This window comes from Trichoderma gamsii, assembly GCF_001481775.2.
Source record: "Trichoderma gamsii strain T6085 chromosome Unknown Scaffold_58.2, whole genome shotgun sequence".
NCBI lineage: Eukaryota > Fungi > Ascomycota > Sordariomycetes > Hypocreales > Hypocreaceae > Trichoderma > Trichoderma gamsii.
In genome coordinates, this window is record NW_020171395.1 from 80,041 (window position 1) to 93,417 (window position 13,377).

Below are 13,377 nucleotides of genomic sequence, written 5' to 3' on the forward strand. Positions count from 1 at the left end.
AGAACAGGCCATTTTCCCTGGATAATCTAACCAACGGTCTAACCAACGGCTGCGTGCATCTTCATCCTAACATGCGCCTCCTGTTGATTTCCTTTCCTTGTGACCCAGCTTATCTGAGGCCCCACATGTTTGTGTAATATAATAAGTAAAAGCTCCCTTTGGCTTTGCTCATTCACGCTTACTTCAGCTACGAAAATGCTCAGTTCAGACTCGTTTGTACGTTTTGAGACAGAAAGATTTCAGGCATCGTCGAGTTCCGCTTGAGCTACGCATCTTGACTTACAAGACTTCCCAATCTTCTCAGCTATCGTACACATGAAACACGCAAGACGCAGCCTCCAATTGTGCTACACAACACCACGCAAATAAACGCCTGTCATACTATCCTTCAGAAATTTCAAGAACCATGATTGTAACGGCCAGTAGCATGAAATATGCAAAATGGCGGATAAACAATATATACCAAATCCCAATTAGCTCAAGGCTTTCCGTATTCCCCTCCCTTACTCCGTAACCAGACGCAGCTTTTTGCCCACGTCTCGCCGTCTTGCATTCACAGCCGCCCGTTCCGATGCCTTCGTCTCCTCTTCAGTCGTATTGCCGCGATTCTTGAGTGCTTGGAAGAGCATTCCCGCATCAAAGAAGCCATCTGTGAAACATATGATTAGCAGGATCCAAGTGATATAGTAGTAATGGCAAGTGACTTACATCCACCAAGTTCGTCGTCGTCGCTGGTGAAGCTGGCTTCCGTTGGTGAGCCAGGACCTTGGCTGAAGCGTCTGCCTCCCGGCCTGATCAATTCCGAGCTCGTGATCGGTCTGCCTCGAGACTTGAGTCGGTTCGATGGCTTTGGTCGAGCCAATTCTGCCTCGCGTGCCCGGCTTCCCTTTGTGCTGACCACCTTGCCATTGAGAATGCGCAAGATGCGTCGGACTTCCAAGAGATAGCTCTCCAGCGTGTCCACAAAACGCTTCGTCTGTCGGTGCTTGCTGGCTACGCAAATAGAGATGGAATCATCCTTGATAATGTAGCCAATGCCAAATCCATCTCCGGATGTTGGGCCAAAACCAAAGTGGCGAAGAGAAGGGTTGCCGCAGTTAGAGGTCGAGAGAATCGTCGTGTTGAGCCTGTCCCAGCCGGAGTCTGCAAAGATGAGCGGAAGTGGGTGATGATCTCGCGACCTGGAGTTGGTGCTATCGCCACGTTCCCTTGACGGCCGGACTTCCACACCGTCAATCGATAGTGAAGAGCTCCTTGGGCTTGCAGTTGGCGAAGATGTTGTCGGACTTGACGTTCCAGGGCTGCTCATTCCACTATCAATCAAATCATCTACATACTTTTGCCACACGCTGAACAGCGCATAGAGATGTCTATCGCATCCCTCTGCCTTTGCGCATTCTCTGGTGTTGCCGACGTGCTTTACACAAGCACGCTTGAGAGCCTCAATCTTTTGCTCCGCCGGATTGTCGCCCCAAAAAGTCTGGACAAAGTCAACAGATTCCTTTGTTACCGGTCGAATGGCCTCTGTGCGACCGTGCAAGAAGGTCTTGGTCATGGCAGGCTCGTATGTGCACTCGACTCTGCCATACAGGCCATAATAAGCCGCCTGGAACGCCATCTGGACAAAGGCATCGGGAGAAAATCCCATGGAAGTGATAAAGTGCTTGCCGTATGTCGAAAAGTCGAGGCATTGGAATTCGTTCTGCTCAATCAAATCTGCCAGTCTGCTCTCTGCGAATCGTACCGCAATGCTCAGCTCCGGAATCATGTCCCATCCAAGTTTTCGAGGCGTAGTGTTGACGTCTCCGAAACTATCAATCTCCCGCTTAGACGGGTCAGGGCTGGTGGATGTCCACAGCGTCGGCGCCTGTCCGTTAATGGTGCGCGCGAAGCGGAGGATCGTGTCTGTATACACATCGCTAGCGAATCGTAATACTGTGTGACCATCCACACCAGTGTGCTCGAAGTTGATACCGGCGCTTCCATTCTTGCAGACAATGATCTGGAGCTTGTCATACCATCGGTTTGTGCATGTGCCGATCTGAACTCCATTCTTCACTTCACTGGTTCCGCATAGCATATTCTGGCAAAGATCTGCAACATTATTCGGTTCGGAATAGTCAAGGCACAAGACGAAAAGGGCCGAGTCGACAATGTTGAGTGAGTCGGCATTGTTCGATCCCGGTTCGCGGGTCAGGATATCGCGAAGGCCGGACCAAACCTTGCGGTTCTCTGTGCTAAGCACGCCCAGAGCACCCTTTGCCGCATCCTGAATGGGGGTTTGGCTGGCGTCGTCGACAATCGTTTGGAGGTTGACCTCAATGTCCTTCTCGGTCATGATGACATCCGAGTTGTCATCGAGAACATCGAACCAGTAGATCTGGCCGTGGCACATGACAACGATGTGCTTCGATTCCGGGTCCTGCTCAATCTGGCATCCGGCCTCGGTAGGAACTCTAGCCGTACCAAAGAGTCGTGAAAATTGGTACATGCACAAGGGGGTTCCTTTAACCTTGTCCGGCGGCAGCTCTTCCTTTCGAACCGCTCTGATGAATTCCAGGGAAGACACGACAAGGGAGGCTGCACGGGTCACCTGGTTGTTTCTTGCTGGGGTCGGGTCATCTTCCAGGAGGAAGAAAGGATTTAGGTTGAGAACTACAGGGTTATCAAAGTTGAGATACGAATCATACCCTTTTTCGTCAATGTTAGTGTCAACTATTATAGCACAGTCAAGTTAGGCCAAGCTTACAGAATTGTTCGATATAACTGGTCTTGCCCTGGGCATATCTCTTCAACTTCTCTTGCAAGTCGGGGCCCTCTTCTCTTAGAAATTCGTTGACGGCATGTTTTGTCTCGGCATGTTCTCTGGGAGACTGCAGCGGTTTCAGAGCCTCTAGATACTTGACGGCTGTGCTCTCGAGTTCAGGAATGGGCAGCTTCGGTAGCTTGTCCTGGGCCGCAAAGGTAATACCGCCCTCCATCTTGTGCTCGTTGTATGTAGGTGTAGGTACTCTGGTGTACGCACCAGACAACTGAGGAGGCTGTCGTGGAGTGGGAGTGGCAGCCCCAGATCCGACTGGCTCAGATTCTTTTGGTGGTTCTGGCAAGTCTGGGAGGCTGCGAGGAATGTTGTAGTAGGATTTGGGTTCAGCAAGCCGTTCGGCTATGGACTGAGGGGAGCTGAAGACACGAACTGAGGCCGTCATAGCGTCAGTAAGTCAGAGTCGATTTAGCAATACAGAGGTGAGATGCTGGTGCTGATGGAGAGTCCGCGAAGGGCGGTGCGGTAGAAATAGTGACAGTCGTCGTGGCAATAAGCGGGCATTACACTTGAGGTGCCACGCAGATGAAGTCGATGCTCATGAAGGCGAATGATGGAGTAATAAACGGCAGTGCCGACGGAAGAACCGGGGGATGGGAATTAGCAGCAAAGAAGAAAGGGGCGTCAGAGTCAAGCGCGACTAAAGGATATATATATACTATATGCAGTATATAGATGGGGGTTTATAATCGTGTAGACGCCGGCTACGGCTCAGAATCCGGGGGACGGGGACAGGGTGGAGTCCCCGCAGTCAGCCGGAGCCTTTATGATATATGCAAGTGGGAGTAATGAGCTGAGGATCCCAGTAAGAACAGCACGTCTCTGACAGGGTCATCTGCGGTAATCACCATCAAGAGGATGTGGCCGGGTTGAGTGAATAAAAGCTAGGCTTTGCCGGGGCTAGAGAGGAGAAAGGGGAAGCGCGCAAGAGGCCCTCCGCATGCCCGGCCGCGATAAGAAGGCCTTGCCTCTTACACGGGGAGCTCCCACGTACGGTACGTCCAGCTTTGCAGGCACCTCCAGCGTCTGGCCAAGTACACTTGTACGCTGATTCGTGGCTTGGAGTGAGAGCTAAGAAAGGAAAATAACACAAAGTAATGCCCGATGATCGGCTGGGCATGAAAGGCATCATGGGAAAAGTTTCGACTTACAGGCCGTTGGTTACCTTGCGGTGGTTAGACGGGCGGCTGGTTGGCTGGAGCGCGCGCAGAGGATTTGACGAGTTGCAACGGCTGATCCGGGAGCATGTGCCTGTCTGCTACAAGTACTTTGCACATGAGCCCGTATAGAAACAGCCTGACGTCGACTTGAGACTGGCTAAAACGCCATACGGGGGGGTGCGAGGCGAGAGAAGCTGCTGGCGATGCGTCCCAAGTGGGGGAGCGTGAGAAGCGCAGAAGCAACCACGGCGAAGTGGAAAAAAGCGACGGGGCCGGCTTCAAGGTGAGGGATCGCAGTAGCAACGTGTGCTCGGCTGCGGGCTGCGACGAAGCAAAGGCCAGAGAACGTGCCTCGATCTGGCGTCACGTCAAGTGGACCACAAACGGCTTGGAGTGGTGGCTTCGGACGAGGGGATGTTCGGATCGGAGGGTTGCGAGGGTTTCAAAGAGGGATTTGATTTGCAGCACGGCGCCTGCAAAGGGGAGTTGGCAGCGAACAAGTCGACGCTACAGGTTGATTTGCAATCTGGAGAGTCGAGGCGGTTTCTCCTCGTTTATTTTTCTGCTTCTTGCGACTGCTGTGGGAGCCCAGGCAAGGATACCTCGTGATGGCCCCGAGATTGTCACGATGATGTTGTGCGTGGCAAAGGTCAAAAGCACTGATGGGAGGCTGAGTCAGTTGGTGTTTGAACGTCTGGCGACTTCTTGGTGTCTAGGGCAAAAGGGCTTTTACTGGTCACAGGGCCTTTGATTGGGACTGGAGCCTTCTGGATGCAATCGTGCTGCCCTGGAAGCTGGAACTCAATACTCGATGCAGTGCCTGTAAATTCGGCAGCACGCCTAGTACTAACAGCATGGCGGCACGTTTTGCAGAAGGTCTAGAAGCGAGCGGCTGCAGGCAGTTCCACTGCAACGACGTCACGAGCTAGCGACCCCATGGCGCCCCCAAACCGCTCCATGGGGGAGGCGTTCTGGCGTCTCTGCTTGTGTTGATGCATGGATGTAACATGTGGGAGGGAGTTCCCTGTACCTCTGGGCGCCAGCTTTTACGCGGGATGTAACCTGAGAATGCGATGCAGCTAGCAGTAGCTGGTACATTTAACTCTGGCCAACGCTCATGCCGCGCATATTCCTTTCTGCGCATTGCTCCCTAGCAGTGATAAGTAAGAGGCATATCACCGTACCAGCAAGACCTGCAGCTTGCAGAACCGTTCATTATCTGAAGCTCCTCTTCCAAGACACTCCTTGGCCAACACTGCCCTTCATCTGTCCCGGAAAAGCCGAATCTCGGTGTGAAATTTGTTCTGCGGATGCCCCGAACCGGCTAGAAAAGGCCTCCGGGCAAGAGGATGAAAAAGATAAGAGACAATCACATGTTGCCAGTCTTAGTCATCCGTCTCTGCTTTCCTCTTTGGGCATCAAATTGTGTCACTAGCAGAGACTGCGTGTAATACAAATTCAATTCAATGGCCCCGTATTGCTCGACCTGTCAAATAGGCCGATGAGCAATGCCAGCTACAGCCGTGCTAGCAATCTCCTCATTATTCTCTGCTGTACTCCATACCCCATGCTCCATAAATACATGCCTCGTGTACGGCCCGAGATTTGCTATTGCCGCTGAGATCTCAGGAGATACTAGTAGTATTCCTTGATTGCCACCGAGTACACTGTACAGGGAACTGGCCCTCAATGGCCCGCATTCCTCGGGCCAGCGGACCATGCACCAGATATTGGTTACACCATGCAATTGCGACTTTAATTTGCTGACGAGACTCCTCTATTGCCAGAGGCACGTTGGAGAGTAGATTTCGTCATTCATAAAATCTCTTATCAAATCATTCACTGGTCCAATATTAAGGCACCTTCACATGTCAACACACCCCCTTCCTCCCCCAATTACTATAGTTGGCAATAGCTGTCTAGGATATCGCGCAGCATTGCTACTGCTACCTGCAATCTAGCTCAAGCGAGTTGAATGTCAAGTTCTTGACTCGGAATATCAGGTCCGACAATGGATGAGACTTGCGTCAAGCTCCATATACCTCTTAAGCGACGTTGGAAGAGAAAATGCATATTGTGCCTGAGTAACACACAAGCTTTGTAGATCAATGTCTCATACTGTTGCAGCATCACACTATTGCCAATTTGGAGCCTATTTTACACCCGATGGTTCTTGGTGCTACTGCAGATCGCCGTCGAACAACGTTATGATGCACCGTAGAACATATTTCCACTTCATTCCACCTTTCGGGGACAAGCGCATGCTTGTGTATCCGTCACGCCAGTATTTCCATTTTAGAGACTGCGCTCTTCTCATTTGTGCCTCAGAACGCAGCGCCATAACTCTGCGGTTGTTCTACAGTGTTCCTCGAAGAGACCGGGTAGACACCCCGGCGTCTTCTCACGTAGCCTACTTACTTACAACTGCCTACTGGACCCAACTGTGTACCCTATCTCAAGCCTCAATTGGCCCAAAAGAATTAACGTGAACACCATTTGCAGTTATAATAAGGTCCGACTTTGTATACTCTGCTATGGTAGAAATGGTGTGCATATCTACGGCTTTCAGTCATATAGTGTGTCACACAGCTGGCCAATAACAGCTAGCCAATAACAGGCCATTCTCCCTGAATTTTTTAATTAGAAACTATCATCATTTAATCTGCCTTAATCTCATTTATAAACGGCGTTACGACCAAAGGTTTTTTTCCGAAACAGCACTCAGTGATACAGGCACTCTCGCCGCCATATCTGTATCACTCAGCAGCCTATCACAGTTACAGTTCCAACTTTAGTCAACAACATCATATATGACACTATATATAAGCTTTCCAATGACAATTCGTATATGACAGATTTCAGCAGCCTTTTGTTTAAATATGTACCGCACCCTTCAACATTTCGCTGTCAAGAACACCATTGCTCTCTGCGTAGGCTCAACAACCGACACTTAGGCATATGCTCGTGACACATCATCCGTCAAACCGCTGTTATGTTTGGGCCTATGGCTGACTATATGACCTTTGATCACATGAAGCAACCATCTGTCAAAAGCATCAGGGTCTATCATACAGCCATCTTTATCCGACCAGTGTTAACTTCTTCTTCCACGGGAGCTTCTATCACTTCATAGCCTATAGTTATTCTCAATTAGCTTCGAAATCAATTCTACATCCCGTAATAATTAGAAAAAACACCGTAGATGGTGATTCAAGGCGAGATTCTCACATCAATTTCCACCACAATCCCAATCTCAGACACATCCAACAGAGCTTGCCAAGTCGATCAATCAGCTACACAATCCCCTACAAACACCTCCCTCTCATCCACAATAATAATGTGAACCACTCCCCAGATCCACACACAGCACAATAAATGTGTAAAGCAGACCCGTTTATGGATATAAATGATCGCGATCCACGAGGCTTGAGTTCTCCGTACCCGCCCCGCCAAACGTCAAGCTTATAAAGTGGGTTGACGAATCGCTGAATCAACATCATTTCATCTGCACAAAGTTAACGACTCAAGTATCTTATACTGGTTATCAAAGAGTGTGCATTAAATCTACAATATCCACACGCTTGAAGCTATTTCATCAGAACCCTTTGAGGAATGTGTACAAGAGCCATCGCTACTATACTACAAATATGCTCAGACAGAAAATTCGTAACCGGAAAAGACAGCAAGGCATCACATCCCTCAATGCCCGTAGATTATATATAAACAGCCCGTTACACAACATTAAATCCACCAGATGCCTTCCCGCATTCAAAGTATAATATATATCTAGAGGATGAAAAATAAAAGCACCGAAAATTGCTTCTAAATCAACTCCGGCACAAATGCAAAAGCAAATATCCAATCCCAAAAAACGCCAGCTTGCTCATATGTTCTGCTTGCTGATGTTCACATCAGTTTCTCTGCTTTCTTCTTGTCTCATATGTTACTTTCATCAACCATGTTGCCTAATGATGGCCGCTATCTAAGCGAGCTCATGCATTTCGCCACGATGGTTGTCTGAACCAGCTGCCGGAGCCTCGTGAATCACGTTCTCGTGGGGCTGGAAGCCTCCGGCCACGGGAGCTACGTAGCCACCAGATGGAGCCGGGCTAGTGCTTGACGGAGCAACGCTGTATCGAGGATCAATGTGCGATCCAGTGGGTGACGTAGATTGGTCGGGTGAAACCGAAGGGTGGGGAGGATAGAATCCCTGCTGTCCGTACTGCTGGTTGGGCGGATATGGCTGTTGTCCCGTAGCAGCGGCATTGGGGTCATAGTAGGCCTGGGGGTTTTGTTGCATGCCGGGAGCGGGATAAACAACAGGAGGAGGGGCGTTCTGGCTCACTGGCTCGTGTCCGGCGGCAGCTGAGTTCCTACGGCGGAGGAAGAAGAAGACGGCAAGGCCGATCAAAGCAAGTCCACCCACACCACCGACAACTCCTCCAACAATAGCTCCAGTGTTGCTCTTGGAGCCGCCGCCGTTTTTGCTACCATTGTCATTGTCACCGCTGCTTCCGTTGTTGTCGTCGCCGTTACTACCGCCACCGGTGCCAGAAGCTGATGGGCTAGAAGAAGGGGTGGGACTAGTTGAAGTGGAATCATCAGAGGTAGTAGTAGCCTCATTGTCTGTCAACGTGAGAGGGCGGAACGTCCTGGAGGATTCGCCACGATATGTCGTCAATGCGGCCTGGATGCCGGTGATGTTCACATTATTACAGAAGACGTCCATAATGTCTCCCGGGAAGGAAATCGTATTGCAGTAAGGAGCCTCTGTGCTTGTGCTGTTGACGACGTTGTTAGTCAAATTATCAAAAGAAAGATTCAGCTCGCTTAAGTGAGCAACGAGATAGGTGGAACGTACCATTTGAGAGTGAAAGTATCAACAGCACAACCATTATCGCACTTGCTCTGGCTGAAATACCCATTGTAATCGATACAGACGTTTCTGGCATTACATTCGTTTGAGTTGCAGCAGGCAACACGTCCTGGGGCTTGGGACGATTGAGACGCGGTGAAGAAAACACAAGTTGCGCCAACACCACAAGTGTATCCCGCGCCCGGAAGACCGGAAATAAAACCACAGGTGGCATCAGGGGCAACATAGACAACGGTAGGACTGGATGATGAACCTGCTCGGCGCTGAAGAGCTTGATGGAAGGGGAAATCGGGAGCGCTTGTTGGTTTGGGGCTGAAACCACCAAAGTCGAAACCAGAGGCAGCAGTTGCTCTAGGCTGGTGTAAGTTGCGGGCATCAACGGCAGCCAGCAGAGCTGCAAAGGCAGCGTAAACACTCGTTGCCTTGCTCATGATGACCAGGCTTCACAAATGGAATCGTTATGGGACAAAGATTGACAACACCACGGCCAAAGAACTGAAGCTGGCCCAACTGTGTGCTAGAAGAACAAGAAGGAGCAGGAGAAGGGGGAAACGTTTAGCGTTTGGGGGCACTCGCTCCCAGATGACTTTTATTGCATTAGCCATAGCACAAAATGTGCCTGGACTACTGAGAAATAGCCCAGTCACTGTGATAGACCATACCGGTAGCTTCCCAGCAACTCTGCTGGCACTCGGTGCCAAGCCATGCTCCGCGCTCCGTTCAGCCTCAGCCTAGCCCATCTGCTAGCTTAACAGGGCATGGATGTTGTGAAAAGCTGCCGACAGTTGCAGGTCAGACCCTCTCGTTGCAAGCAGGACCCTCTCGTCGGATTGGTGGCTTACACGAGCTGAATGGCAGCAGGACGCTAATAGCAAATAGACCCAAAATCCATGAGAACACTGACCACTATGCATCATATTAAGCGACAGGGGGTGCGGAAGGTTGCCAGCTCCATGCAGGAGAGCACAAAACATGATTGTAGCAACCAAAATCTGCTGATTTTGACGGAGCAGGGTGACTATGAGTACCTCGCTTGTGCTGCCCATCACTGCGAGCCGTAGTAGTTGCTGGTTAGGACGATCTTGACATGTCGTAGCTTAAGCCACAAGATCTGATCCCTTGCTTTACGTTTGCCACAGCCGCAGCCGTAGCCGTAGCCGTAGCGGTAAATAGTGGGCGATAAGACATACATCAGTAGTAGAAGTAGCTGCTGCTAGTATATGAGGTACCAGCAGTTGTTATGGTAGGATTTTGGGGTAGTAGCACAGAGACACACGCAGATACTGCCGAGTGATGCAGCATCGCCTTCTCGTGCGGAACCGCCCCATTCACAGGACCTTGGCTCGGCATTCATCACAGTTCCGTCCGGATATTTGCTCAGGAAATCAAACGAGCTGCGGACTTTGCTGCCTGACCGCATCCCTCACGCATTTGGACATTCGTGTGTCTCAATCGAAATCGCACCAAAGGCGCGGAACCCGCAGCGCTCTATCAACGCCCAGTCTAAATCGGGAACAAGATTTTAGGTTGTCGAATAAGACGGAGGAATAATTGTGGAAATGAGAGGGGACCCGATGCAGCTGTTTCTGGCAACGCATGTGCACGATCAGCAGCAAAGCCTGTCTAGCATAGAATCCGCCCAACCACTAGGCGGCACCAGGCGAGAGACCCTGGTCAAGGTTGTGCCGCACTCAGCAGTGAGGAGAAATGGATGGACCCTAAGTGTTTGAGAGCTTTGTCGCGACTATCGTCTGGAGTAAGCATGGAGACAGTCGATGTCCTTCGAAGCGCTTTAAACGTGAGGAAAAGAAGCTATCGCATAATTAGAAAACCAGAGTCTTCACTGTTTTCTCCTTGCATCTTCTGTTGTGCAAAGCTCTCTAGTCTGCCAAGTCTTTAATTTTAGAAATCGACCATCCGACCGAGCTGTCTCGAAGGGCGCAGTAGTCAATATTTGCTTTTTCTCTTTCTGGCTTCTTTTACCGCCATCTGCAGCTCACAAGTCAGTCGCGAGCTAAACAAGACCCTGGCCAAGTCCCTGAGCCGTGCTGCTGTGGTTGGCCAGATCCGACCAGCTCTTCCACTGGGACTTTTCGATAGGCTGTGCCGGCCGCGTGAGGCTGAATCGACGGTGGGCAGAGCTGGCATGGCGCGAAACTAATAGGCAGGGATGGGCATCCCACTAGGTGCGAAAAGAGGTTGGGCAGAGTTGAAGGGATCCGCAAGTGCAAGCGCGGGAAGAGATTTGCGCGGGCAAGATTTGGGTCAGAACTTTGTGCATGCGGTTATACGAAGTACGATATGAATGACTAAGCAGATAGCAGATCGAGTGTAGGGTAGGCTGGAGAAGCAGAGTCGCGATTTGCTGCTGCACGCAGACATCACGAGAGACGTACGAAGCGCAACTACGTCGTCAACATAAACGGCAATATTCCATCTGCCGCAAATTCCTGAGTGTTGACAATTCACATCTATAGATCCAAAGAGGGATCTTTGAGTCTTGCATACACTTGCCCCGCTCAGTCCTGCACGAAGACACAGCATACGGCAGAAGTTCCAGAATCTATAGCGATCTCGTTAATCGAATCGTCCAAGCAGCTGTATCAGGGCCTTCGCATTAGCGCATCCAAAAGAGACACAAATTGCGACTAATTAACCTGTCTCAAAACGCCACATGCACGGCATGACATGGCATAGCACAGCTTAAGCCTGAACAGTGCCGCATTGGGTCGAGAGTCCTCCACAAGCTTTGAGCTACACGAGCCTCTCTGGCCCTATCATCTTACACCCTCTCTCCTCCACCCTGGATCTGTCGCTAAAGGGCATGGTTCAGCTGGCACTGGAGTTTTTCTTATGAAACTCTTATATACTTGCAAACCCAGCCAGCTGTTCCAATGACGGATCTTGTCCACATTCTTCCTTCCTTTCCCCTTTCTGCCTTTGCTGCTCTCATCCCTACTATCGAACGACACGCTCTCACAACTACCGATCTTCTCACAACCCACCCCACTGATCTCGCCAAGCGAACACAACTACCCATTATTGACCTTCGACGGTTTCTTGCTGCTATACAAGCCTCGCTATCGGACGATCTCACTCCCAGCAGGCCACTCGCACCAGCACCATCACCCCCTTCACCGTCTCCAGAGAAACAGGAAGAGCAAGAGAAGCAAGAGGAGCAGGAAGAGAAAGAAGAGCAGCAGAACCAAGAAAAGCAAGAGAAGCAGCCACACCCACCTACATTTGTCATCTCAGATAAGTTCATCAGCACCCTCGACAATGGATTAGACGCAGCTCTAGGAGGCGGTGTGCCCGTTGGCCACATCACAGAATTCACCGGAGAAAGTGGCGTAGGCAAGACGCAATTCCTCCTCTCACTATGCCTAGCCGTGCAACTCCCCCCTCCTCACGGACTAGGCAAACAAGCCCTTTATATTTCCACCGAGTCTGGACTTACAACTAGGCGTCTGGCCCAGATGCTTCAAGGAAATACCATTTTACGAGAGGCTGCCGAAGCAGGAACCCCAGCATCGTTGGACGGTATCCACAGCGCTGTGACTCCGGACTTAGAAACTCAGGACCACATCTTGGAGTATCAAGTGCCGGTTCTGCTATCACGACATGAAATTGGAATCCTCATCATCGATTCAGTTGCTGCCAACTACCGCGCCGAATTTGAGCGCCAGGGCTCCCACGGCTCTAACATGGCCACTCGGAGTGCTGAACTCACTCGACTAGGCGCCCTTCTCCGCGATCTTGCTCGGAGACACAACATCGCCATCGTTGTGGCAAACCAAGTCGCCGACCGGTTTGCCTCATCTACCCCGTCTACTATCCCACGCAGTCTTGCCATGAGAGGCAATCTGTCGCCATCACATCAAGAAAGCCCCCTAGCCTCGCGAAGCATGCCTCCTCCATCAACCATACCAAATCTCTCCAGCACGCCTTCATCCTCGATGCCATTCTCATTCTTTCCAGACGATGAACCGGCTACCTCCCCTGCCCTCACGCTAGATCACCAACAGCGCTGGTTCACCGGCTGGGGCGACGACCCGCGCAGCTCCAGCTCCCTCAAGACGCCGAGCCTGGGACTTGTCTGGTCCACTCAGATATCCTGCCGCGTAGCTCTCTACAAGCGGCCTGTGTACGGCCGGCCCACGAGAGTCGCTGCTCCCATCACCGCAGACGATGATTTTGATGCGATGTCGCCGACGCTCAAGACTTGGAGAAGATGGATGAAGGTGGTGTTTGCGCCGCACGTGGCTGCTTCAGGACAGGGTATTGAGAATGCGACAGAGTATGAAGTTACCATGGAAGGACTAAAATCTGTGAAAAAGGATAGAGTGAAGTAAACTGTGGCACTTAGCATATGGCAGTGAAATGAAACTGCTCATTTTAGCTTATGTTGTAAGATAGACGGCAATTACCAAATCCAAAATGCTTCAATTTATTCTATTTTATGCAAATATTTACAGTCTGGTGGTATACATGTTTCTCCTACCAAAGAGCAGTGAAAGATA

The 13,377-nt window shown here is 50.7% G+C and overlaps 3 protein-coding genes across 3 annotated transcripts; 1 reads left to right on the forward strand and 2 right to left on the reverse strand.

Annotated features, from left to right (window-relative positions):
• Nucleotides 1–503: 503 nt before the first annotated feature.
• TGAM01_v210207 (carnitine O-acetyltransferase) lies at nucleotides 504–3,206 on the reverse strand (the record flags this gene model as incomplete). The annotated part of the gene is made up of 3 exons (XM_018808118.1): nucleotides 504–649; nucleotides 709–2,691; nucleotides 2,750–3,206. The coding sequence occupies 3 exons, from the start codon at nucleotides 3,204–3,206 to the stop codon at nucleotides 504–506; spliced, it is 2,586 nt and encodes an 861-aa protein (XP_018658653.1).
• A 4,757-nt stretch (nucleotides 3,207–7,963) lies between these two features.
• TGAM01_v210208 (hypothetical protein) lies at nucleotides 7,964–9,288 on the reverse strand (the record flags this gene model as incomplete). Its single annotated transcript, XM_018808119.1, has 2 exons — nucleotides 7,964–8,762; nucleotides 8,843–9,288. 2 exons carry the CDS (start codon nucleotides 9,286–9,288, stop codon nucleotides 7,964–7,966), a joined length of 1,245 nt encoding a protein of 414 aa, XP_018658654.1.
• A 2,463-nt stretch (nucleotides 9,289–11,751) lies between these two features.
• TGAM01_v210209 (DNA repair protein RAD57) lies at nucleotides 11,752–13,209 on the forward strand (the record flags this gene model as incomplete). The annotated part of the gene is made up of 1 exon (XM_018808120.1): nucleotides 11,752–13,209. One exon carries the CDS (start codon nucleotides 11,752–11,754, stop codon nucleotides 13,207–13,209), a length of 1,458 nt encoding a protein of 485 aa, XP_018658655.1.
• Between the last annotated feature and the right edge of the window lie 168 nt (nucleotides 13,210–13,377).